The 26999-nt window shown below is 33.9% G+C and overlaps 1 protein-coding gene across 1 annotated transcript in view; it reads right to left on the bottom strand.

The window, feature by feature from the left end:
* The window catches only part of LOC124352733, a 168430-nt gene that overhangs the window by 86060 nt on the left and 55371 nt on the right, over window positions 1-26999 (bottom strand). Inside the window, exon 2 of the mRNA XM_046802374.1 lies at window positions 17750-17898. Within this exon, the coding sequence (XP_046658330.1) occupies window positions 17750-17898 (149 nt within the window). The remainder of the gene's footprint in view (window positions 1-17749; window positions 17899-26999) is intronic.

The raw sequence follows: 26999 nt of genomic DNA, 5'->3' as shown, positions 1-26999 counted from the left end.
TTACTCTCAGGAGAATTGTGTATTCGTGTTAGAGTTTCTTCTTACTTTGTGGAGAATCGTTCATTAAAGTGAGGAGAGTTTTCTCTCATTCTTAGGGTAATTCTGTATTCATGCAATGACAGTTCCTTCTCACTCTCAAGAAAACTGTTTATTCATGTGACGAGAGTTTCTTGCAACTCCGGGAGAATAATTTATTCATGTAAGGAAAGTTTCATTTTACTCTTGAGAAAAGAATGTATTCATGTGAGGAGATTTCCTTCTCACTCTCGGGATAAATGTGTATTAATGAAATAAGAATATCTTGTCTCGCGTCTAAATCCTCACCCTGGGCGTCGCTTGGCTCGTGCGAAAAAAATTCTCTTCAGGACGACAAATTAACATTACATACACAAAGGTTTCCTAAATATACAAAAGTATTTTATAAAACGTGTAATTACGAGTATAACATTAAAAGGAGTACACGTGTCCTTCTCTGAGATTGCGCCTAGAACTCATTTCATCTTCAAGATGTGTTGCGGAGATACAATTCGACGGGTATGCAATCACACAGAAGTTTTTACATCTCACCTGCAGGAAAAAGGATATTGTGTCTGCCTGTTGCGGCTTCAACAGACACATGTTAGCCTGGATTGTTATCTATACCTTTGTGATATATTCTATTCCAGAAACAGTGTGTCCTTTAGAGTGGACGAAGGATCTGTAAAGAAATGCACAAGAATCTGTTTGCTACAAATCGGACGGTTCACATAACAAGACCCAAGTTTTATTTGTTTCAAATTATAAAATTTAGAATACGAATAATTCCGTTACTAACGATCCTCTTAATACTCGAAAGATATTCGAACTGGTATCTGTGGAAGCAAATTAGTAGTAACTCCTGAACCTAGAGAAAAGCTACTATATTGTTTAGCCAGATAATATAACCTTTTTAATCTGTTTATTATATTTCTTTTCTGCAGCAGGAGTCCAGTCTTTCCTAGAGTTAGAACGCATGTATTCTAAACTTACCGCATCTGTCGATGTGGCTTTTAAGCATCAAAATGCCATCAGAGACATTCAAGATGTACATCACAAGAACAATTAATTTGTAATTACAAAAGCTAATTGTTTTCCAGTTCGCACCGTATCGAAACATTGCTACCACAGTTAGATTCTTGAAATACTTCGGCGTCTATGTAGATATATCTTGCAGGGCTGAAGCTTAATCAAGAAACTAGCAATACCTTTAACCGTGTTCAGTATGACTTCTTCATCTACAGTCTAAGAAACAAACTGAGTACACTGAATAAACGCACATTTCGTAATTAATATTATTATTTTAGTAAAACATATTCATATAATTCTTTAGTAGTATTATCCAGTATGTTATATTTTATAGTAAAAACTATATTCACTACAAATAGTCCTCTCTCACATGAAGGGTGTTTAAATAAGTCTTATAAATTCCCTATAAATTTCCCTCTTCGCTATAAAATGAGGGTTTTTATGTAAGTGGGAGCACAAATATACTTGGAAGATTGACTAATAAATTACACGTACTTTATGGGTAATAGATAACTAACTGGTAATAATTAAAATTGGTTTTCACATCGGTCTTGTGTTTACGCATATTATGTTGGTGCGTTAGGATTTCTGAGGAACTTTAAACATTATTTGAGGAATTACAACTAGATTTTCATACTTTAATAAGCGAAAGTGATTCGGATGTTTCTTGTAAATCAATAAGCATGTGGCTATATGTATAAAATAATAATGTAATAATAATAATATAATAATGTAAATGCCAATTAATTGTAAATGCGTGCATAGTTGTGTCGTTTAAGAGGTTCAAATAATTAAGTACTTAGACCCCTAATCATGTGTCTATGATCATTAGGTTGTGAAGAAGAGAATGAAAGTGGTTACATATTAGATGAGTTTGAGATGACCAAGAAAAATGTTAAGCACGCCTCCCTTATTGTACAACCGCCGCCGTCGGGTAGGGAATTCAGATCTAACTATTGAAGATTTAGGCACATTCGGAAAGTTACTGTTACTGTTGGAAAGGAGGGATTTGGAGCTGACTGAAGTACCTGCAACATATTTAGCCCAAAATCCGTCTAGAAACATATTTCCTTTCTGACCTTGCTGCCGTTCAATTAAGAATTCTTACTATGCTTTTGCGGCTACCCACGCACTAACTACATTTTTCGAAAAACTTACCAGTGACACCCAAATTTGGCCCAGCGTAATATTCATGTCAATTTAGTTTTTGTAGGATTTTCTGACTGTTTATCTGCCCACAAGACATAGAAAACTAGTTATATGTTTGAAAGTTTGCATGCTTCTCAAGGAAAGTTTCATCTGAGTCTATCCATGTGATTTGACAGTGTGAATTAAAGTATATCAAGTATACTCAGTAGACTGGCAGATATTTTACGTCTGTCTGTCTGCAGGCTGTACACAGGACGCCTAGAGAATGAAACTTCAGCGAAGCCTGTTACACGACACGTAGTGTGGCGTACTTCTATCTTGTATACTAATAATGTTAATCTTCACTTTTATGGTTGATGTTCAAAATTACTTCACACTTCATACGAAATTATATAGTATGAATCAATGATTGGTTCCGTTACCATCTTTTTTTCAATTTATTTTTTATTTTAAACTCACAGTAATATTGTTTTTACATGTTCACAAATTAAAATAATCCAGTTCCTAAAATGATTCCAACTTTTCAAATAAAATAATGGATATTATTTTAGTTATACATTTTATATGAATGTTATTTTCTTAATGTATTTTATAAGAGTTCGGAACTAAAAAACCTAAAGGAAACTACCGTTATTTTGATTCCAGTTTGAAGCAAGTGTTGGGGGACTGCGGACGAAGATTTGTCCAACTCAATTTGGCGAACTACTTATAATGATAATAATTGTATGATTACGCAATAAAGAAATGATTAGGAATAGATTATCACATTGAGCAGTCAGACTATCACATTTCCCTCTCTTCAACAAACCATGAGTGTGGTAGAAAACATTCGACTGAACATTATCATGTTATGCCATGGTGTAAAAGACCGTATATGAATTGGATTTTTAAACACTTTAACGCAATTGAGGTTATTTCTCTGACAACCAGTTAAAATACTTGATGTATTAGCTCAATAAATGCCGAGCGACCTTGTTTACTTCTATTACGGCACAGAATGTGTCTGACAGGTTATTGGACATGTGGAGAGTCTGACAATGGGTGATGTCAATCTCAGTCAGACAATGTCGTGGTTATATCAAAACAGGTCTATTGTGTTCCAAGTTAATTAGTCCAAGTTGGACGATAGTGGTGGACGTTGTTGGTTCAAGCGTTTATTGGAAAATATTAATCGCTCGATTTGAAATAAACTATTTTTTACTCCTTCCGGTCCCAAAGCCTAAAAAACCTACAATGTCCATACTTACGCGTACCATAAACCTGCGCAGTTTTCTTTTATGAATAAAAGTTTAGTAAAACCACAGACGTTCAGTGGTTTATCGTCAATAAATTGACGATTTTGTTATTTATAAGGCTAAATGAGAACATCTGGCCTCTCCCTTAAACTTAACGAACTAAGCTATATATAGCTTTTTATGTCTTTAAACTAATTCGTTTTGTGGTCTTTGGGTCAATATGAAATTAATTATGTATGGAATGAACATGAGTGTGGATGCTAGATTTCAAATGTGTTATGTTGTACACTTTGAATCATGTCAATAGTTTGAAATTGGTATGTGAGTACCCACGTGTTATTCCTAATATTCATGTTGAATGGCGAAAACTGTAATATAAGTAGTTAAAAATATTATTCACAGACTGACTGACTTCAGGAAGCACTCATTCACATCTTTGCAGGCTATACTTGGTTAGACGAAATGGTAAGTTATGTTTCCTATTTTTTAATGGAACAAAAGAGTAGAGAATTGGTTTGTCTTTTGACAACTAAATCTTCAAGATCTTCCAACACAGGCTACTGTCCGTAAATAAACAGTTCAATTCATAAACTGGGATTAATTGGATACATTAATTAATGAGTAATTCAATATACTGTATTATAACTTAAGTTTGTATTATTGTGCGACAGAGAGAGGGGGAGGTGCACACGTCATTAACTAATTTTTAAGTGCAGTAAGGTTACGTGGCATATCTTCTAGGCCTATCGGATGACCAGTTCTTCTTACCTCTTAAGATGGCGCAATTGGTTTTTTAAAACAATTTTTTATATTTAAGTGATTTTTAGATTATACGTGTTTGAATTATCCTAAATTTGAACTATAACTACAAAAATTAAAATGTACTGAAAAGTGACAACTGTTAACATACTTTTAGAAATAGTACTTATTTGGTAACTTTACATAACAATTTGGGATTGATAAAATATTTAATGAGATAACAGTAAAAAAATTGTGTAATAGTACAACTTTGGACCGCCCTTAATGTATAATCTTGAAATCTTGGGAGAAGCGAAATATTTTAAAACCTTTTTCACAATGATAAATGAATAGAGAGAGACCTGTAAGCGGTACGGCTCGCGAAATACCTTTATATTTGAAATATTGACCTCACTTGAAACAAATTTTTACCAAGAATTTTTACAAGAATTACCCGTAACTCTCCCAAAAGTGCAATTTTGGTGTAACTTTAGGTGACCCGAATTATTTGTGTTAAAAATATGGGGGATTTCGTTGAAGCAAATGTAGTTTCTCGGTTCAAGCTATATACATCGCGGACTGGTGGTCTGCCTCACCCTGTAAATGTTTGACGGTGTTAAATTAAATCACAACGAACGCCCTCACTACAGTAGGCTATCACCCTCTGGATACAGTATTAGAAATGTCTGCAGTATAACGCTGAACAGCAGAGGAGCCAATACTGAGCCCTGAGGAACACTGTCATTTAATTGTCTGAAGTGTTTTCCCTGCCACCCAAGCAAACTTTAATTACTGTACTCTTTTGCTTATTATTGACTTAGGTAGCCGTAGAAGGAAAGGGCTTTGGGACATTTTGTAAATGTTTTGATCATTCCACCTTTTCACTCATACATCGTACTCTTGATTCCTAATCGTGTTTAACGGTCACATGGGGCACTCTCATTACTTCTCAGTCTCTGCTCTGGTTTGGCACATTTTCCTATCTGTGTTCTCATGTGTTTACACATATCTTACCCATCCTGATCTAGTCATCTTTATATAATATCTCAAGAAATTGAGAATATCAGCTGGTCCCTTGTTCAATAACAATTACACTTATCTTGATGTATTTTTACAAAATATATTGTTATTTATGTCTTAACAGTAATAATCGTTCTACCTTTATTATTAATAATTGTTCTATAAACTACCCATTGTTCGGTCCAATCTAGGACGGTAACCTACCTATTGTAACACAGCGTAATAATATAAACTTTCTTTGTTTATATTATTTATTTGTAAACTTATGTCAATTAATAGCTACAGTTCTTAATAGCTAGAACCGAGTTATCGACAATATAGATTTAAATTAAACTAAAGTGTCGCTAACTATTTGATACCAATACGTTATTTATTGTACTGTTATTTATTTTCTGAATTAATTTTATTATCACGCATTTTTTACTGTAAATTTAATTCCAAGCTGTTTTTAGTGGGGATCAAGGTATTTTGATTGTTTCATTTGGTGATAGAAGTAGAAAAATTGGCAAATGTAAAAAGTTTTTTTCTGGTACAGTTTTTGTAATATATTTTATACACGCCAAATCTATAATGAACCCAGAACTGATTTCTAAATCACCCCACTCAGAACTAGTAAGTATCTGATAAACAGATTATCTTTATATATCACAGCTATGGTGAAAAGGGTAGATTCAATAAAAATGTTGAATTTAGTTCCATTTCACCTTAAACTCAGGGATACGTCTGAAATTTGAGCCACAGACTCTTGTAACTTGGAGTCCACGTCCGTCTGTAGAGATAAAAAAGTTGGCGACGCAGAAGTTCAAAACGAACTCCTTGCATCGTTCGACATCAGAGACTCGCAGCAGCCATCCAGTGACCCAGATGAGGAGGTGTTCTCATTCTCTCATCAAGTACACAATTGCATACTACAGGTGCTACGTTATGTGTAGATATCCGGGTTGCTCCTCTGTGCCTTAGGATCGTGTCTGAAACACCCTAGTGCAGTCTTGCCTCTCCAACTTCACTAAAAAAATCTTCAAAACCAATAAATATTTTATGTACGGAGAAGTAATCAATCAGGACACTGAGGCAATGAGGCTAGAGAGAGGTTATTTTTTTATGAAATTGAGGAATTTATTTTATCAACCATTAACGAACCATAAAGGTTATATTTGGTTACCAATTGCATAAATTAGACGTGTTTGGTTGTGTGGTTACCGGTATCGCGATAACAATTGTCTCTCCGATACAGAACCTCAACCGCAACTATGACGTCAATGTAACGTCTTATAACAGCGAGGATCATATACGGTGTCTCAAATCGATTATGCAAAAACGGATTGTTGTAGAAAAGTGAACTAAACGAGTATTCCACAAATTCATTCTTTAATTACGTTTGGCCCAAGGAATGATACATGGTTAAAAATTTGAGAGTGGGTCTCACATACAGAGGCTATATTGTGGGCTTCATAACGTTTATAACGAGGAGTGGTCTTTGTTAGTCCAAGATTGACAGAAGCTACATATAAACGTTAAGACAATACGATGAGTCTTGAGTGGTTGTTGAAGTGTCCATGGATAATAATGGGTAGTTGATGGCTAGGAGCTTGGTAAAATACGGGTGGCTAGACGCATGTCTGTGGGACCTTACTCGGGAAGATGTGATATCAGATACCGTTGTATGGGGTTGGTGATTAAATGATGAGTGGTCAAGAAGAATGGGTCGTATTGTAATCGTGATGAAAGCATTAGGTGTACAGCGTTACTCGACGATGATGGCTGATCAGAGATGTGTATGTGTCTGCTCCATTCATGATAAATTGATCAGGAGTCCAGATCGTGTAAGCCTTCACGTGAATCAGATATCTCAGAGCGCGGCCTATTGTCAAAGGGTGGACGGCCAGAATAGGGAGGTTGGGAATGTCTGGGTACGAGGCTGTGATCGTTGGTGATCGAACAACCAAATGTTGGCACTATCCATTGAGGGGGGGAAATAGTCAAGTATTGAATACGCGTACAACGCTTTCAATTGCCTTAAAATCAGAATTGTGAGTGTCAACATGATTGATATCTTGATGTGAGAGGGTCTTGGTTTATCTTGACTTTTAGATTAAATCTCATAAATGTTCAGATTTAGGTATTACTTGGAAAATATAGCTGGTTATAAACTTGTGGGTGAGGGTTAGTTTGTGAAATATATGAGGTCAAAGTCTTAGGTGGGTACCTATTTTTGTACCCATAAATGAACACTCGATGACCCTCTCTCAAGGCGATGAATAAGTACGCGTGTAGAATTGGCGTAGAACTCAGTAAATCGGAGTCAGAAATTCTAGCGTGGGCGTCTTACGTGGTTAAGATATTGCGAGAGGTTCATATATGTATTTAGATGTCCAAATTATACAAGCGCGTGAAGTTGAGTGGTTATGACTGAAGAATGTAAGTGATGAAGTATGTTCAGTGATGCTTTCGTCAAAAACTAAGTGGTTATGGTCTTACAACATTTAAAATGTGTACGCTATTTTCTATTAGAAAAGTTATGTGGTGTTTTACAGATTTACGTGATTATATTATGGCATTTATATCGAGTAGGCTACTAAGAGTTATAATAAGAGTTTAAGTAGCTCACGTACATAATGCCACCTAATTACCTTATAATCCCTTATAATCAGAAGGCCTTCCAATATAATGGGAAAGAATATGTGTTTTATGTGCCAGTAATATGATTCTTTCAAGATGAAGTAATTTAAACTCTTTGGATGGAAAAACACCAATGTACCAATGTATTTTATGCGCCTTTCCATACACTTATCGCTCTACGTAAAATTATTATTACATTAATTAAAACACATAATCGTTACAACTTGATTAATTGTTAAAGTTAGTATCAAACAACAATAATATCAACATTTTAAGACTGCGAATGACGTGGGTATGTGAGCTCAAACAACATTTTCAGCCCAGTTATTATCAGGTACTGCTGTATAACAACATCTGAACAAGAGCGATATAATTTATCCTGTCTATACAACCCAATTATTATCAGGCATTGCTGTATAACAATATCTGAACAAGAGCGATATAATTTCTCCAGTCTATACAACCCAATTATTATCAGGCTCTACTGTATAACAATATCTGAACAAGAGCAATATAATTTATCCTGTATATACAACCCAATTATTATCAGGCTCTACTGTATAACAACATCTTAACAAGAGCGATATAATTTCTCCAGTCTATACAACTTAGTTATTATCAGGTACTGCTGTATAACAATATCTGAACAAGAGCGAATATAATTTATCCTGTCTATACAACCCAATTATTATCAGGCATTGCTGTATAACAATATCTGAACAAGAGCGATATAATTTCTCCAGTCTATACAACCCAATTATTATCAGGCTCTACTGTATAACAATATCTGAACAAGAGCAATATAATTTATCCTGTATATACAACCCAATTATTATCAGGCTCTACTGTATAACAACATCTTAACAAGAGCGATATAATTTCTCCAGTCTATACAACTTAGTTATTATCAGGTACTGCTGTATAACAATATCTGAACAAGAGCGATATAATTGATCCTGTCTATACAACCCAGTTTTCATCATACACTGCTGTATAACAACATCTGGACAAGAGCAATATTATTTATCCTGTCTATACAATCCAAGTGTGTAAATGTATGTGCAAACTTTGAACAGCTACTAATCTCGATGTCTATTACAATCTGTCCCCCCTTCCCACCCTAACCAACCGCCACCCCCCCCCCCACCATAAACAACTCAACTTCTCCAACCTCACCGCGATACACACTTCTGCGATACAAGGCAGTTGACAAGGCAACCCTTATCATTGTTGTTATCCATTCAGACATCATATCACAAATATGAGGAAAGTTTAAATCAACAAAGTTATGCACAGTTGTTATTTTAGGTTTGTTGTACTCCGTCTCAAATTATTTTTAGCGTTAAAAGTTTACCATTGAATTTTTGTATTATTTGTTTGCTCGTATAAAATATGAAAACACCAATTGATCGTTTGAAGTGTTACTTATTTTCTTTTATCACTAAACCATGGCAAATGTCAAAAAATCCTGTTTTCGTTGCAAAGTTAATTTACCAAGTAATTATATTCAATTGTCAAGTGTAATAAACCAAATGTATAAACATCGTTAACTAGCCTAATTACATTTAAAACACACAAACCAATACTTAAAACTTTATTTTTGTGAGGCCTTTCGATAGCAAGGCATTCTTCTTCAGGCACCTCACAAAAATAGGAACTTCCATGTATAGATTTTAGTTTATTAATATTTGTCTGGTTTAGTAGCAAATAAATATAATAAAGTTTTAAAAGCCTTAAAGTCTCTTTTAAGACGATAATGATGTGTGAATGAACATAAACCCTCGAGGTAATAAATACGTTTTATTTATAAAAACATGTTTTAAACAAAACAATTGTATCACCAATGTAAATATACTCGTACTAGTTAAAATCTAGAAAGGTATTGTACGTAATTATTACAAATATAATGGTATTTTAAGAAAGACAATAATAACTATAGTTAATTGTATTAAAATTCATAAAGCTGCGTACAAATTTTAATTGAATAAGGGTTTACTTTGCCTTATTGTCACGATGAATAAAATATAATTTCGTACAAACCTAGGACTGAGAAACCTATTACAGTCAAAAATACACTCCCGGTATAAATTGGAAATCCATACGAAGTCCATGCAAAATTTCAAAATAATTATATATAATAGGTTTTGAGTTATATATCAAGTTCTTCGAACCCACAGTTCTGGAAGATCTGCCGTATCTAGCTAAATACAGCGTATTTATTTCCACAAACTGGGCAGAGGTAATAAATACGGACCCTGATGTTGACATTGACGGAATTTAACAGAATGCAGTCTTATTTCAATCAATTATTGTTTTAGACATACAAATAAGACATCTGATGGCATAAAGCTACATATTGGGTTAAGATTACATTTCAAGTGAATTCATTATATAAAGGAATTAAAAAAACAGCTTAGCCTGTTTTGCTTTTTAAGTTTCTTAAATATAGTCACACAGGAGTGATATGCTCAAAATCCAAAATGTGCAAGACATATACCAAAACATATCTCGATATTAACTGTAAAGAAGGGCTGAGCTTTAAAGGGGAAAACTTAGTGCTAGTGATATATCCTAAAGAGTATAAGAGTACTTTTTAGCGATAACGAAGCACTCTCATTATTTAAATTAACAAACACTATATTTTTTAGATCGGACAAACATTAAAGTATCTACCACTTAAAATCGTTCAAATATTATATTGTTACGGTGCAAAAGACAATATAAAAATCGGCATGAAATTACATCAATCAATATCAATATATATTATGTATATATATATAGAGAGAGAGAAAATAAAACCAATTTCCTAATTCTTTTTTTTTTGTAGATTGTTTGTTGAGCACTTTTTTAGGCATGGTAAAACAAGAAAAAACATCTAAACTTTTCCTAGAATGGAAGGTACTATTTTAATTTAAAAATGTTTATAGAAACAATAAGAACCTAAATTACCATTGCAAAATAGTGGACATTTTTTTATTGTCAAAGAAAGACAAATGTACATAGATAAAATTACAGTAAAAACTGTTTAAATGTAATTTTGGTTTTTTAATTGGTTTTTACTTTAAATAACTGGAAAAGTAGTTACAGTTTTATTTTTTTTAATGTATACTAGAGGTTGTACCTACACATTTATTCTTGAATTAAAAAAATTAGTCTCTATATTATATACAAGTAGAGATTTTGTCCCCGTGGTTAAATAAAAGAAAATAAAACTTTCAGGAAACGTAGAGTCAAGTTAAGATACGTTTAATACACGTAATCTTGTACAAATATTTCGTTTACACACCTTTACTTAAGCTACTTCACTTTTTCATCAAGATTCTCCGGCACCAAATGTTGCACCCTCTAGTTCCATTAGATTTTCTTCTCGGTATACCCTTAGAAATTCCAGTTTTCTTCGAAATTCTTTAACTGATTGTGTTCTTAAATTTAGCATGCGTGATTCTTATTCTGTCTCTTCTTTCTATAATATTTGCACATGCTAGCCCTAATTGTATACCAGAATAGCACATTAAGGTTTACAAGGATGAATTTCCAAAGTTATAGTCTGTGACAGCTTTAGCCACAGCTCTTTCAACTGTTTTCTTAGATACTTTCCGCATTTAACATGCTCCATACAACATGCTCCATATAACACTATTCAAACTCTCATTTGAATTCTGAGATTCGCATCTTATACATCTTTTGAGCAGTTCATAGCTAGTAAGACTTTGATAAATAGAAGCAATGTGTTTAATAACATTTAACTATTTAAAGGAAGGCAGAATGCCTTATATCGGCTGTAAAGTCTAATGCAACAGGAGTGAATACGTTAAGTCTTTATTTAATAAAACCAATTTACATGTACATTTTCCTAACATATTATATACACAAATGTTCTGGACGATCTGTAAAAATAATTAATTTTAGTCCGCGAATTCCCTTCTATCTGAATGTCCTATGGCAAATTTGGATTGATGATTTTACTGGGCTTCCATACAAAATAGTTTACTAAAAGGTAATAAATTTAACGAAATAATTAAATAAGTGCTTCATTAATGAACATCTACATAATGTAGCATTTTAGTTTCACAGTTTGAAAAAAATCACACATAAATGACAAATACAAACTTTGAGAACGTAACAACATTTGAGAGCATAGATAAATTGGTATAATTCTTAATGTTAATTTTGTGGCCAAATTGTTTATAAGCGGACCGGAGATCTCATTTGGCAGAAGAAGTGCAAATTTGATCAAGACAGCAGTGGCAGAGTAGGGCAGAGGACACGAGTTAATTAAAGGCCAGCTCGCAGTGTCGACAGTTTCTTCTTGCTTTTCTACTCTTGAGACATCCACGGAATGGATGAGTTATTAGAGGCAATGTTTCTTTATCTCGTGTAATATACAAGTACGAATATTCTCTGGATTTAGCCTACATCCATTAACAATGCATAATGTTCATTTCTAGACCGTATTGTAGTGGCGAAAATAATATTGTTTGTCTTTTAACGAGTTAAAAAATCATTCCTTCGGAGCTAAAGACTTACTTCAACGTTTGAATAAACAAATCTATAAATAGCGGAAACATTATTTAGACAAATTGTATAACAGTGGAGTTTTACACGGTCTGTAATAGCGCAGAATCTTAAATTTAAATTTAAAATAATTGAAGAATTTTAGTCGATGATTTGAGAAGTTTTTACTTAGTAACTACTGTAGTACCGTAATTATGTTATAAAAATGTCTGATTGCATCATATCATAACTATTCAGGTGTGAAGGTGAGGAGACAGTTGTACAGTCTTGCGCTGACGCAAAGGAACAATCCTACATTTCTTACTGCCGCAAAGGGAAAGTACTTGTAGTCTCGCGTTGAACCAAAGGGAAAGTAGTACAGTCTCTTGTTGCCGAAACGGGAAAGAAGTACAGTTTCGCGATGACACAAAGGGATAGTTGTATAGTCTTATGCTTCTGCAAAGGAACGGTTGTTCAATGCCGTACAGCAGTAGCATTGAAATTCCAATCAATAAACTAATAAATCACTAGTTATGAAAATTTAAACTCAATTAAATAATGTTGCTAATACTACAAATTATTAATCTTCTCGAAAATTTCTGGAATTTCAAATCAATAATTTTTTTGAAAATATTTGATAGTACAAAAGAAGTTTATTTCTTCACGCAATACAGCTTAGAATTTCGTAAGGGAGTTAGATAAGCCCGACTACTTTAGTTGGACGCTAAACTCGTACGTCATGTATGTGCTTGTCTGATCAGGACAAGGGCAGCACAAGCACAATCTACGCTAATATAAATTCATGCTTGATTTAAATCTAATTTATTATGAACGAGATCTGTCGCGGACGCTTGCTCGTGTTAAATCATGGAAGCAGAACAATAATTATTGACACTAGTGTGGGTACATGTACGAGTTAAACATGAATATTTGACCTCGACCACTACACAAAGCTGGCTTGTCAAACTGATTGGTCCAGTGTCAAATTAATGGCTGACAAACATCTCGCGTACACTGGTAATTGGTCCAATAATTGCTATAAATTCAGTGTTTTGTGACAAGAGAGTAGGGGACGGGGAAGTTTTAATTCAGCGTGATATATGTATACTCGAAACTGCAGTTTTGGGTCCTACTGTCCTGCGTGGATTGTTAGATCTTCTGTATTTTCGCCCATACAGAGATTACACCTTGTGCGAAGATTAGCTCTTTCCACTGATGCTGATAGTCGCAGACTGATCACTTATAGATCTGGCAAGTTCGATATATTGGTAGCTGAAATAAGATGTAGCTATACATAACTACACAGGAGAGAGCACATTCACAAAGTCTACTCTTTCGGTAAGCCTAAACGCGTTTTTTTTTTAATTTATAAGTATTAAATAAGTAGCTCATAGGTAAATCTTTAGAGTTAGGAGAAATATTTACGACATTACAAAGAAACCCACTCAGAAATTCTTTCAAAAACCAAACAATTTTAAGTAGCGGTGACGTAGTGACCAAATAAACCTTAACTACACACACTCGGATAAAATAGCCAGACTCAATGACAAGTCCTATATATATATATATATATATATATATATATATATATATATATATATATATTTGGTATTCTACACAGCATGTGCATTACTTAGTATAGAAGTTCCTCTTTTCATCTGAATGTCTAGGACATACGATCGTCGATTTTATACAGACCCATATTATGTATAATGTGTTTTTCTTCATTCCCCCAACAACTAGTCTTGTGCTAAAATAAATCCAACACAGACCGCCTGGCTTCCTACTCGTATACAGTATCACGAAGCAAGATCTGCAAAGTAATGAGGCATTTTTGTCTCTGGATATTCCATCTCGGAGGAACAATTATTTAGCTGTACCTGATCATTTTTACATTTCATTGGTCGTTTCGTTCAGTAATTCATTAATATCAGTAATATGACAAGAATGCTCATGCAATAGACTCATTTGTCAGTCATCGTCAGCCTTGGAGCCCTTAATTGAGTAAGGTTATTGTAAGGTATTTAATGGAGGTAGACGCCAAATGAAATGAGAATTCATCTTACTTCTGTGCCCATTATTGTTTTGTAGGTACAGAGAACCTTGACTTTTGGTACGCCACCGATGAGCTTGGTGATCCTGCTTGTAAGAAGATGATACCTGAAGAGCACAGTGTAGAACCGTAACAACAGCCTTTCACTAGTTGCTACTCGTACTATTAGAAGCGCTCAAGAGTGTTCGATATTATTACTCCTTCAGTTAACCCAAAAGGAATTACTCCATTACAGTTTTGTCAATTTATAACAATAAATTATAGGTTCATAGTCCAAGGTAAAATGGATGAATTTCTCCTCTTTATGGAGCTCTTAATCAGTCTTTAAAATCTATAATCAGTCAGTATTGAATAAATAACCTATTTATAAAAATGTCTATGAGAATAATACATTTTGAGATAAACATGAACTCATTATTGACATTTGTATTGAGATAGAGGTCAAAAGAGTATTTGTAATTGAATATATTTACTCTGCTGTGCAAAATTATCGTACTACTTGATTTTCTCTAATTTAAATTTCATATTTACTTAAGAGGAAAAAGGTATATATTTACTTACATTTAGCTTGTTTGGTGTTAAAATACTTATGAAAAAGGAATGTACTCGTAGTGTGTTATTAAACATTTTTATTAATAAAAATTGATGTATAAGTGTTTTCTTTTTACGGAGAACAAATTTATTATATGTGGTAAATTGCCAATACCCGGTTATACTTCCCTCGACGACGAATCACAGCTTGAAGCCTGCTACGCACAACACGAAATAAATTTTGTGTGGTTTCTTAGGGGATGTTTTTCCACTCCTCCTGGAATGCTTGTTCGACCTCACGTAAATTTTGTAGTGCGTGATACCGAGACCGGATTCATGTCAGGACTCCTTGGAGGTCAATAAAAATTTTTCAAACCAGTTTACCTTAGGTAGCGTGTAACTGCTCTCACATTGTGTGGGCGGACGTTATCTCATCGGCAAAACATTTTCACCAATTATAGGTAGAGGTGCAAATGATATAACATAGTCTTGTAAGATGTCCAGTATGTACCTTTCTGCATTTGTTGAGCGACGAACAGTTACTGTTGCTGTGTGAGATTCGAAACTTGCGCCTCCCCAAAACTTCACAGAGCCATCTCGAAAAGGCTCGCTTTGACACTTGAATACGTTCATCTTAACCTCTTAAACTCATTTTTGACTTCCATTGCTCAAGAGCCCCGTTATGTAATTACGAGGAAATGCAAGTCGAGCAACACGGTGCTGCCTGGTCAAACCAGGGCCTGTAGCTCTAGCCTCCTGCTGGCTAACCTAGCTGTGTGAACACGTCTCCTCACCGTACTACTCGAAATGTGGACATTTATTGAACATCTAATCAGTCCCTGCAGAGATGTGTTGGTCATTAATCTGTCTTTGAGTGCGTTTACACATACAAATGGTACATTTAAACAAAAGTGGTAACTGCATAGTTAGGTTCTTAGGATAGATAAAAACTCAGTTCGTGCTTTCATGAAACATTATTTGAAGGGTTGGACAGCTGCACAAATCAAATCCGAGTTGGACGAAGTCCATGTGGATTCTTCACCAACATTGAAGACCATTTACTTTTGGATCAAAAAGTTTAAACGTGGTCAGAGAACCACGGAAAATGAAGCATGCTCCAGTCGGCCCGTTAAAGTCACCACACAGGAAACCATCGATAAGGTACATGATATGGTAATGAGAGATCGAAGATTAAAAGTTCATCAAATAGCTAACATTGTAGGTATCTGTACTGAACGAGTGTATGTATTCTCCATGAAAACCTGGCCATGAAGAAGCTCTGTGACCGATGGGTGTCGCGCCTGCTTACATTAGACCAAAAACAGAAATAAAAGAACATTTCTACTCAGAACACTTTCCAGGCCCAATCCACAGGATTTTTGCGTAGATCTTGGATCCATTACACTCCAAAGACCAAACAACAGGTTTTAATATAAAAGATATGTTTTATTCTTCCACAATTTAAATCACGGAAGAATAAAATGTCTTTTATATTAAAACGTTGTAACTTCCATCAAGAATATAAAGCTGAAAACCAAAGAGCAGGCCAAATAATGGTTGGAAAATGCACCAAAGAAGGCGAAGACTGTTTTGTCAGCTGGAAAGGTGATAGCCATTGTCTTTCGGTATTCCCAGGGTATCATTCTGATAAATTATTTGGAAAAAGGATCCATGACTGGGCCCTATTATGCTACTCTCCTGGACCGTTTGAAACAGGAATTCATTGAAAACGTATAAGCTTGGCACGGAAGAAAGTGCTGTTTCGCCAGGGATATGTTCCAGCCCACACAGCAGCTATCGCAATGCCAAACAAGCTCGACTTGGGTTCGAATTGGTTCCTCACCTACCCTATTCACCACACTTGGCTTCGAGTGACTTTTTATTCCCAAACTTACAAAATTGGTAGGAAGACTTGTCAAACCATCCTCGTACACACACACAAACGCGCGCGCGCTCAATATTTTATGCGTGGAAGCAAAATAATCAAACAAAAGCACTTTCCCATTTATATTATTATTATTATAAGGATTTGTAGATACAGTTTTAAATAATTGAACAACAATAAAGTAATCTGTTGCGACAGTTATAATATGTAAGGAATGACAAACAAACAAGTTAATTTTACAAAGACAATAATTGAAGTAATGTTTAATAAGTAATGAAAATGACTTCATTATGGTAATTACTGTTCATATTCATAAATTGATTGATGAACGAGTTTTAATTTTTAGGCTTTTATAATTGGTCTATACAAAAATCATAAAAAGATGCATGCTTTATTTGATGTTATTATGTTATTATTATTTAAACCACATGTACTTTATTCTAATGTGGTTTAACACTCAAGCTTTAAGTTCAACCACAAATTATTTTCAAAGAACCTTCAAATAGTGTTTGGCTATTTAATATTCGTTACTGTCTTGTAATTTCAGTTTATACTGTGCAGGAGCTTTGAAAACTGTTATCATGTAAATTTAATTTGTAAATTTGAAAAACTCCCTCAACTTCTAAATAACTAATTTTGAATATATATATATATATATATATATATATATATATATATATATATATTGCTGTATACTACAATTACTTTTTATTTTATGTGATCAAAGTAGCTCAAATCCTTGTCAGATGTAAAAAAATATTGTAGAAAAGGAAATAAGTGTTATAAACAGCTTTGATAAAGTTTGTCTGTGGGAACGAACATAAAATGTAAAAATATGTTTTACCTCGTTTTTTAATTTGTTAATAAATTATGGCAGAGTAAGTATTTCAATAGGTAAATCTCTACAAAATCTAAAAAAATAAATTATTGATAAATATTACAAACTTTAAATATGGTTACTTTAATATTCTTATTGCTTACCAGGAATGCTGCGTGTTCCTCATCCCGAGGACAGAGTGCGGATGGCGAGTTGCGTGGGTTCTTGTACACTCTGCCGTCGTCCTCCATATCCTCGTCTACATCTTCGTCCTCGTCCAAATCCGGCACGTCTCTCCGCCATACTCGACAGTCTGTAACATGGAAGTGTCGTGTACTTTTCAGTATTTACGGTTTTAACGGTTGGTCTTATTCTCTACCACCTTGATATAATAGTACTAAAAAGCCCGCAAATTCTATTGTTACAAGAGAAAATTGTACCAAACTTTATTTTAAACTGTTCTAAAATTACTAAGGAGTTTTACAATTCTTCTTAATTGATAAAACAAGTTATTTAAGAGGAAAAACTATTTTTTTTGCATATTTAAATATTTTACTTCATATTCTCTGAAAATATTATATACAATTTAGACTCATATTATGAACTGTAAAGCTGCCTATTGCCCTTTTAATGGCAATTAATGGAACAAACGTAAAACAATTTAAACATGCATGGTTCTGAGGTTGTAACATACACAATAGTATATAAAATAATATCTACTACATCAAAAGACTGAGGCCTTGCGCATCCAGAGAACATTACTCACTCTTTATTACACAGCACAACACGTGTCGGTAGGGAAATCACGTTAAGCAAGAACACGTATGCCTAAACTAATCTCACCATAAATTTGTAGGTGACTCGGGGGAATTGATAAATATAATATAACACACCCAAATAAAGCCAAATAAAGCAACCAATCTTAGTTCTTTGGTGTATATGGTCCAAGTCATATATCTAAGTTTTTCGGTTCAAATCGCATCATTGCCAACACAATTTAAATTTTGAAATATTTAGGACTCTCTTCAATTGTTGCATAAATAATTTTGTTCAGGGGGTGGGATTATTGCAAAATTGGTTGAAGCTTAATAGTGCAGGAGCTAAGAGCCAATCTGTATTGTACAAACACGCAGACTTGTTTTTTCTAGAAACTGAGAGAGGAATTTCCTCTAAGAAATAAATTAATTGTCAGCCACACTAGTTTTGATGGGAATCGAAATGAGTTGGTATCAATAGGGTTAAAAATTTGAAACAATTATTTATTCTCAGATCATAATTTTGTATAAGATTTACACATTTAAAAGTAAGCGTCAGATAACTAATATACTAACGTGTTATAAAATAAATGGCGTCAGCTAACTACATTCAGATCATGAAATTTACGACTTTCAGCCTATTTATCTGGTTTTCTGACAATAGCATAACTGTCATTTACATCTCTAATAGTCGATTTTAAGTGCGCGAAAAAAGGAATATACAATCTAAAAAAATACTTTTTTCATATTTTACCCTTTTGGTACTTTCCCATTTCGACCTGCACCAATACTATTATGGCTGACGATAGATTTCTTTCTTAGAGATAAGTCCTCAAACGATTTCAAGACAAACCAGGTCATGTGCTTGTACAGTACAAACTGGCTCGCTGCTCCTAGACTATAGCCAGCCAGCTACTCGTATCTATAGGCTATGATCAGTCACCGATAAATATGACCTGTCAGCGCTCAATTAGCTTCGTCTAAAAGCTGACACTGTCATTATAAAACAATATTTATCGCTTATTAGCTGAGCTTCAGCCAATATCTTACAACTCGCCCCCATTAACTCACCTCTACAAGTGAGTGCGTATTTTATAAATGGCAGAAACGACTTCACAGCGAGTTCGGAAATTCTATATTATTTTATAATTGTTTCGACTCGGTATAAAATGATAGCACAACTAACTTAAGCCCACTCTTTCTCGGCACATCCAATAACCATACGAGTATATTCCGTATATTACATCAACTAAACGTACACTAGAAACATAATTAATCATATTGGGACTCTGTTACCCTTACCATAAACTTGTATGCACTATACAATATGATACCAAACACATCTAACCTACTGGCGAATGTAAAGTTCCTTAATTCTTTCTTGAAATATCTATAAAGCATTAGTTTTGACAAATTAAATCAAAGTTACGTCTTGGTGAGGGGAGGGGCCAGACATGTAATATTTACACACCTGTAGCAGCATACATCACTAGAAGATGTGAGCAGGGGTGATACGGAGAGATGGTAAACAGTGACTTTCTTTAGTGACTGCCCTAAATTGATAACTGGGAAACAGTAAAAGGGGGACGGATATTCAGTACGGTACAGGATGGACAAGTGCTTTGTTGCAGATAGGATTTGACTCTGGCTATGTGGGATCCTGATGTGGGTACGTCACCACGAAGGGCTACACCATTGACCAATTGCAGCCACTGGAAATCACGTGACCTCGATTTAAAATATGATAAAAACTTAATGGAAGAGGCGAAAAAAGTTAAGCGTTAATGAAGTATTAAAGACTGCTTCGTTTCATCTATAATCTTGCTATAAAAATTGAAAATGGCTCAAGATGTATTGTATCGTATAAGCTGATAAATGGAAGTAACATTTTCTTAAGTTGGATTGCATGATTTTATACAACGTGCAGGGAGAGTTCTAAACACCTTTGGGCTATTTTAACGCGCTTCAGAAGATAATGGTTGTAGCAAGAAGTTGATTTCACAACTCTCATTTTAAACCATTCTGAACTTACATACGAAAGCGCAATTTACCTTTTATAACGTTTAGACATGGATAAATGGATCATGGTCTTATACATGACATACGAATAGAAAAGTGCATACAGGGTAGATGTATGCCAGACTACATATCTGTATCAAGCTTCGCTAAGTACGCAATTAGTGACATCCCATGGATGGACATTCACCACTATCAGATCCGATCTTGGCTACTTAGAAATGCCGTTTCATTAAAAACTTAAAATCTTTCAGATAATAATCAATTTCAGATGTTGTAATCAAAATCTATGTTGTCTATGTATAAAAGTATCAAATAACATCTAGAGTTCAATTCATTCTAGAGATATCGTGGAAACAAGTAGACAGATAGAAATTTTGGCAGTCCCTTCATACGTAGCTTCGCTTAAAGCTTAGCCAATACTTTTATTAAACGTAATACTTTTATAATGGAATTGTTATGACATGTATAAGGATGCTCTAACTATTGTACGGTCATTGGAATTAACAAGTTACTCTTTAGTTTAAAAGTTTTACAATTAGATTAGTGTAGTTTTCAATCGTTATGGATGTTATAGTCCTGTTCTCAGATATCATTCCTTTTACTTGTTTGCTGTTCAAGTGCATGTATGCTTCTGTGTTATTGCCCACCATTAAGCCACCAGATAAGCTAGTTTTATAATTTCAATGTAATATTAATATATATATATATATATATATATATATATATATATATATATATATAATTTTATTTGAACGTGAGGTGATCTACAAATTGTAATAGGTAAAAATGGAACAAATTTTCACTTTACTCGGTAGATTTTGTAGGTAAGTTTTTATGGCACATGCTTTAAATAAAGTTTGACAGAAAACAGTAAAAATGCACAAGATTGTGACAGTAAGACAATTTCCTTGGCTTAACAAATGCCCAATTCTGTACAATCTCAGGTTTTCTAACACCACTTCACAAACTTTTCCAGTTCCGAACGCAATAGAAGTGACAAGGTGTTACAAATGTCCTTTATTTGGAACCTATCTTCCGAGCAGAATATTTTACAACGAAGCGCCAGAATGTTAAGTCACGCCTGTGTCTTATTTGTTGTTAAAGGTAATTCCCATACGTTTTAGACTTTTTATTGCTTGATTAAAAATGAAGCAAGTACAATTATAATTCGTTGCCAAAGGTAATTTTTTAATGTGCATCAGCAAATTATCTCCAATCTAAAACAGTATTATATATTTGATTTATATTATGCGAAATAAAAATATTTTAATTCACGTCTTAAAATAGTAATAATAAAACATTATTGGTGTAACGAACTGACTTTTTAAATGCATACTAGTTTCTTAACTTCCTTCACTAATGTCTCTAGCAAGCTATTTAAATAATTGATATAACCGTTTAAAATGCAACAAGTACTGGGAATAACATAAACATGAAAACCATGTGTTACAAAATATTCAGTAAAGTTCCAAAGTTTATATATATATATGCTTGTTCACAAACACGGCTTGTGGAAACGATAACTATCCTACACGAGTTGTGGCTTGGTTAAAATGTACTTATAAATATATCGGCCAGGTTTTTTAGCCAGCTTAGTAAGACATTCCTTTCCAATATGGCAACAATTCAAAGTATTTAAAATCACAACTTAGCTGTTTATTATGGACCTAGTAATAAATAAATTTCGTGCACATGTAGCTGAATTCTGCAATTCTAATATAAAACAATAATATTTCAGTCTCCCTGGTGAAACATTCCTGTATGGAACATCCCTTTGTGGAACGTCCCTGTGTGGAACGTCCCTGTGTGGAACATCCCTGTGTGGAACGTCCCTGTGTGAAACATCCCTGTGTGGAACGTTCCTGTGTGAAACATCCCTGTGTGGAACGTCCCTGTGTGAAACGTACCTGGATCTGGACATTCCGTTTACTTCTTCTCCAATGTCACATGACTCAGGTGACATTTACAAGGATCATTGCCCTCCCGTTGATTTGTTTTTTGCCCACCGTAAAAACCATCCGTGGTTGGCACATATATTATTTTGTCAGCTACGAAATGATCTTGATAATCGTTGAGGTTGGAATAGTTAGAATAGTCTTTTACAACAACGTTTGTTCTTATTCGTTTCCTGAAATAGCTAAAGATTTGAAGGATGGAGCCGTACAAAGTAGAGTAATTTCTATACAGAAATACACGATAACATCAGCAGTGCGTGTGAAATGGTTTATAATAGAACTTCTAACATTATGCGACTAACGAGCGAGGTTTTAAGCCAATCTATTCAACACATTACGTTATTCTATATTTTAATGTCATTTCAATGATCAAATTAAACTATTTTGATCTTTTTAAACTCTTGAAATATGAACCCTGCATGTGCTTAAAACTTTTGATTTATTATAAGGTTTGAAGATGTTGTGCAAAACATTATGCACATCATCCGTGCCAAAATGATGTCTTATGTAATATTTACAATTTTAATGAATTTAAACGGAAACTATAATAAAATTAATTGTGTGAAGAATATAAAACGATGCAATGATTTTATCACGAAATTATTGATACAAAAAATGTCAAATCCAATAACAGATCATTACTAAGGAAGATGTGGGAAATCACCTTTATGGCCAAGCTTAATGTAAGGAGCTTAAACTGTGTGTCCAGGAGCCGCGTGCATACGTCTAGTAAACTACTTAATAAACTACAGATTAATTAATTTAGTTTTAATTTTGAGCCTAATTTTCTGTAGAATCTCCAAATATTTTAATAAAATTGTTATGTACAATGTTTATATTTCGAAAATAATCTTAATGTTTTAGTTTCTTTTAATATTTATAGTACCAGTTCATTAAATTACATCTTAATAATTAAATATACCTTTTTGTGCAAAAAAATTCCGTTTCTGACGAAACGTTAAATAGTGTAATATTTCGCGATAAACCTCTCCTTATTCTTATTAGACGATTGTCTTTTTTGTTTAATAGCAACGGTTTTCACATCAGTTTTAGTTGTCTCCAATAAACGAACTTTCACATTCCTAAAGTTGACCGGTTGTGGACACGAGTAGTGGAATTAAATACTGATCCCTCTCACTCCCCCTCCCCCTCCCCAATCAGGACAACAATGTCCCGTTTGTTCAAATGTCAGGTCAGTTACAAGTTACAGTGTTCATTTTGCATTCTTTCCCTCTGCTGGGCAAATTCAATTTCATCTCCAAGAATGCAATTTAAATAGTTTGATTCGCTCGCATTCCTTTTCCATTCATGCGCCAAAACTGCTCTACTGCACAGAAAATAATTATTCTAGCTGGAAACAGTTTGAATATATGTTCTTCGAACATGATGTGTTCTTCATGCACTTTACATATTATTACGTCTTATATATTTTTGAAAGATTTATTGCCCACATAGGAGGGGGTGAACACCTGTTAAGATGCTAATTAGGATACGGCTCAACTAATCAGCAATCAGTATGAAAATACTGTCAAAAATCACAAAATTGTACATCCTAAAGTTAGCAAAAGGTCACAGGGGAAACTTTGAAATATTCCTGAAAGAAAACATCAACAAAGAATATAGCGTTTAGTATCAAAAAGTTGGCAGCCTACGATAAACTTATCCCACAACCAACATTATTAAACTTATATTGATCGCTCATTGCTTAAGTTTTAGTAAATCAAAATATAGCTCCTTTTCCACACACCTTAACAGCCAGACGTGCTTCTCTAGTGTAAACAGTTTCAGATAATTATGACTGCTGAAAATGGAGAAGTAGAAACATATTTAGATTATAATTGTTTTAAGAATCTTTGACAAGATGTGAACCGAAACAATTAAAAGGTAGTATTGATACCGACCGCGTAAGTTTTAGGACTAAGACGTCTTGTTATAGAGAGAATAAACTTTGGTAGTATTTCCGTATACTACAATTAAATAATAGTACAAATAATGTACAATACAAAAAATGTACAATAATAGTACAAATAAATGCTACCATGCTGTTTGTAACTTCTGTGTCTCGAGACTACCATATTTTCGCTAATTGTATTTACAAATGTAACAGAAAGTTACTAAGTATTCACAAATATTGCATTGCTCTAAAATGTAAAAAAATACATCTAAAATATTCATTAAAATAATACATCCAGTTTTAATAAAGTGATAATTTAACGTAATAATTTTATTAAATATTTTAAATTATCAAAATATTAATTAATAAATTAAATTTTACTAGTAATTTAACCCTTAATTCTTGTGTCAAAAATTAAAATAATGCTAGTGTTAAAACGTAAGCAATTTTTTGGTTGTAATTTTCTCCAAACAAATATTTTACACAACACGTATTTAATGGACAGCTACATTCACAGGGCGACCCACAAGGAGCCAATGCAGAGGTTTTAAAGTGAGCATGGATCAAGAAGCATATAAAATGAAAGACGTTAAAAGAAATAACAGTTGCTAATTCATTTTGCTGTAATACGTCAATTTAAGTAAGACATCGCCACCTGCTCAGACACACCGAGAGAGCATCGAAGCCAACAGTGCCGTGAAGTATCTCGGCGTGAAGTGTGATGGTGAACACCAACACCCCACATCACATTCCTGGCGTACCGAACTAGGTGATGGGACTCGTCTCTTCTCAGTGAAAAATACTGGTGAACATGGAACAGTCGTTCACGCGCCTTTGCGCAATCCAACTCTGACGTGTGGTATAAGCGGACGCACAGATGCTATTGCTTTTCAGTAAAGAGAAGCTACCAGACAGTATCCGAACCAGCTTTCGTTTTCGTCTGAACAAAAATATTCCTAAAATATTTTAGGTTTCTTCAGAATATAGGATGAAAAAAGACACCATGAAAAAAAGCTATCGGTTTCACTTGACTGTGTTTCTCCGGAAAATAGTATCCAATCTATGAGTATGGATTAGTGTCTTATATGTGTGGATTAGGTGGTAAAAACTAAGAAAGCTGACTACTATGACGCAATTTCAGAGTTACCCAAACTTCTGAGGCGAGAAATAAGGTAAGCTCCTTTTCTTGTGTAATGTGTGGAAAATAAAAACATGTTTTAATGGTATATCAGCACTTTCTTAAGCTCCGTGGTTAAACGGTGCATTATGAGGAACCCCTACTTTTATGAATTCAGTTTTTAACATTTATCTTAGCTTATGTAACTTAAATTATGAGTCTTTAAATAGATAGATTTAAAGATTTCAATAATAAATCAGGTGTTTTCATTCATTCTTGTTCATCCACAACTTTTGAAATCAATATAAGATTATCATAACATTTATAATAGGTAGGTTCAATAGAAAAATCAACATTAAAGAACAGTTAAGTTTATAAACGTGGCGGTCTCTACGGAAATAATTTTATGAGACAACTTCGTCTCTAATATAATTAAGACATTTTACAAATAAATTCTTCCATACTTTAAAGTACAAACTTACTATATAATACATAGTATAATATTTATCACACAATGTGATAAATATTAACACAAGCATTAAAATTACTAAGCTAATATGAACTATTGGACACAGAAATCGTATCGTTTGTATGTCCGTCTATGAGATAACTCTTTATAGAGAGGTCCTAAAGACTTGTAACTTGGGACTTAGATTCATCTTGGTCCTTAAGAACTTTAATTACTTTGGGGTGTAAAACAAAGAACAGAAAAGCTACAAAATGCTTATCTGGAGTATGTTCGTAAAAGAAGATACAGTCTGTTGTGTCCTTCAGTACTCATCATCTCATTAACTCCTTGTCTTAATAGATTTTTATTTATATAAAAATTGGTTACTAATCAGATATTAGCAATGCAGATTGTGTTTCATATGTCATGGAGTGCATCAATCACGTTTCACATGGATACAATAAATGTTTAGTTAAAGGTATCTGTTCGAAGAAAAGTAAAATAACGTGTTGTGTGTCGTCTTGCGTCGAGTTTGAAATAATTGAAAGCCGTTCAGACAAACACCGAGATTTGTTTTTCAATACAGCATCCAAGCATGTGATCACGACATTCGCAGTCTCTACGCTGTAACGTCTTATCATCACACAGGTTTCATATGGTTGCAATAAATGTTTAGTTAAAGATATCTGTTCGAAGAAAAGTAAAATAACGTGTTGTGTGACGTCTTGCATCGAGTTTGAAATAATTGAAAGCCGTTCAGACAAACACCGAGATTTGTTTTTCAATACAGCATCCAAGCATGTGATCACGACATTCGCAGTCTCTACGTTGTAACGTCTTATCATCACACAGGTTACATATGGTTGCAATAAATGTTTAGTTAAAGATATCTGTTCGAAGAAAAGTAAAATAACGTGTTGTGTGTCGTCTTGCATCGAGTTTGAAATAATTGAAAGCCGTTCAGACAAACACCGAGATTTGTTTTTCAATACAGCATCCAAGCATGTGATCACGACATTCGCAGTCTCTACGCTGTAACGTCTTATCACACAGGTTTCATATGGTTGCAATAAATGTTTAGTTAAAGATATCTGTTCGAAGAAAAGTAAAATAACGTGTTGTGTGACGTCTTGCGTCGAGTTTTGAAATAATTGAAAGCCGTTCAGACAAACACCGAGATTTGTTTTTCAATACAGCATCCAAGCATGTGATCACGACATTTCGCA

The sequence above is a fragment of the Homalodisca vitripennis genome, chromosome 1 (genome assembly GCF_021130785.1).
Source record: "Homalodisca vitripennis isolate AUS2020 chromosome 1, UT_GWSS_2.1, whole genome shotgun sequence".
NCBI classification, from domain to species: domain Eukaryota; kingdom Metazoa; phylum Arthropoda; class Insecta; order Hemiptera; family Cicadellidae; genus Homalodisca; species Homalodisca vitripennis.
This window is presented reverse-complemented; position numbering and strand designations above follow the sequence as displayed.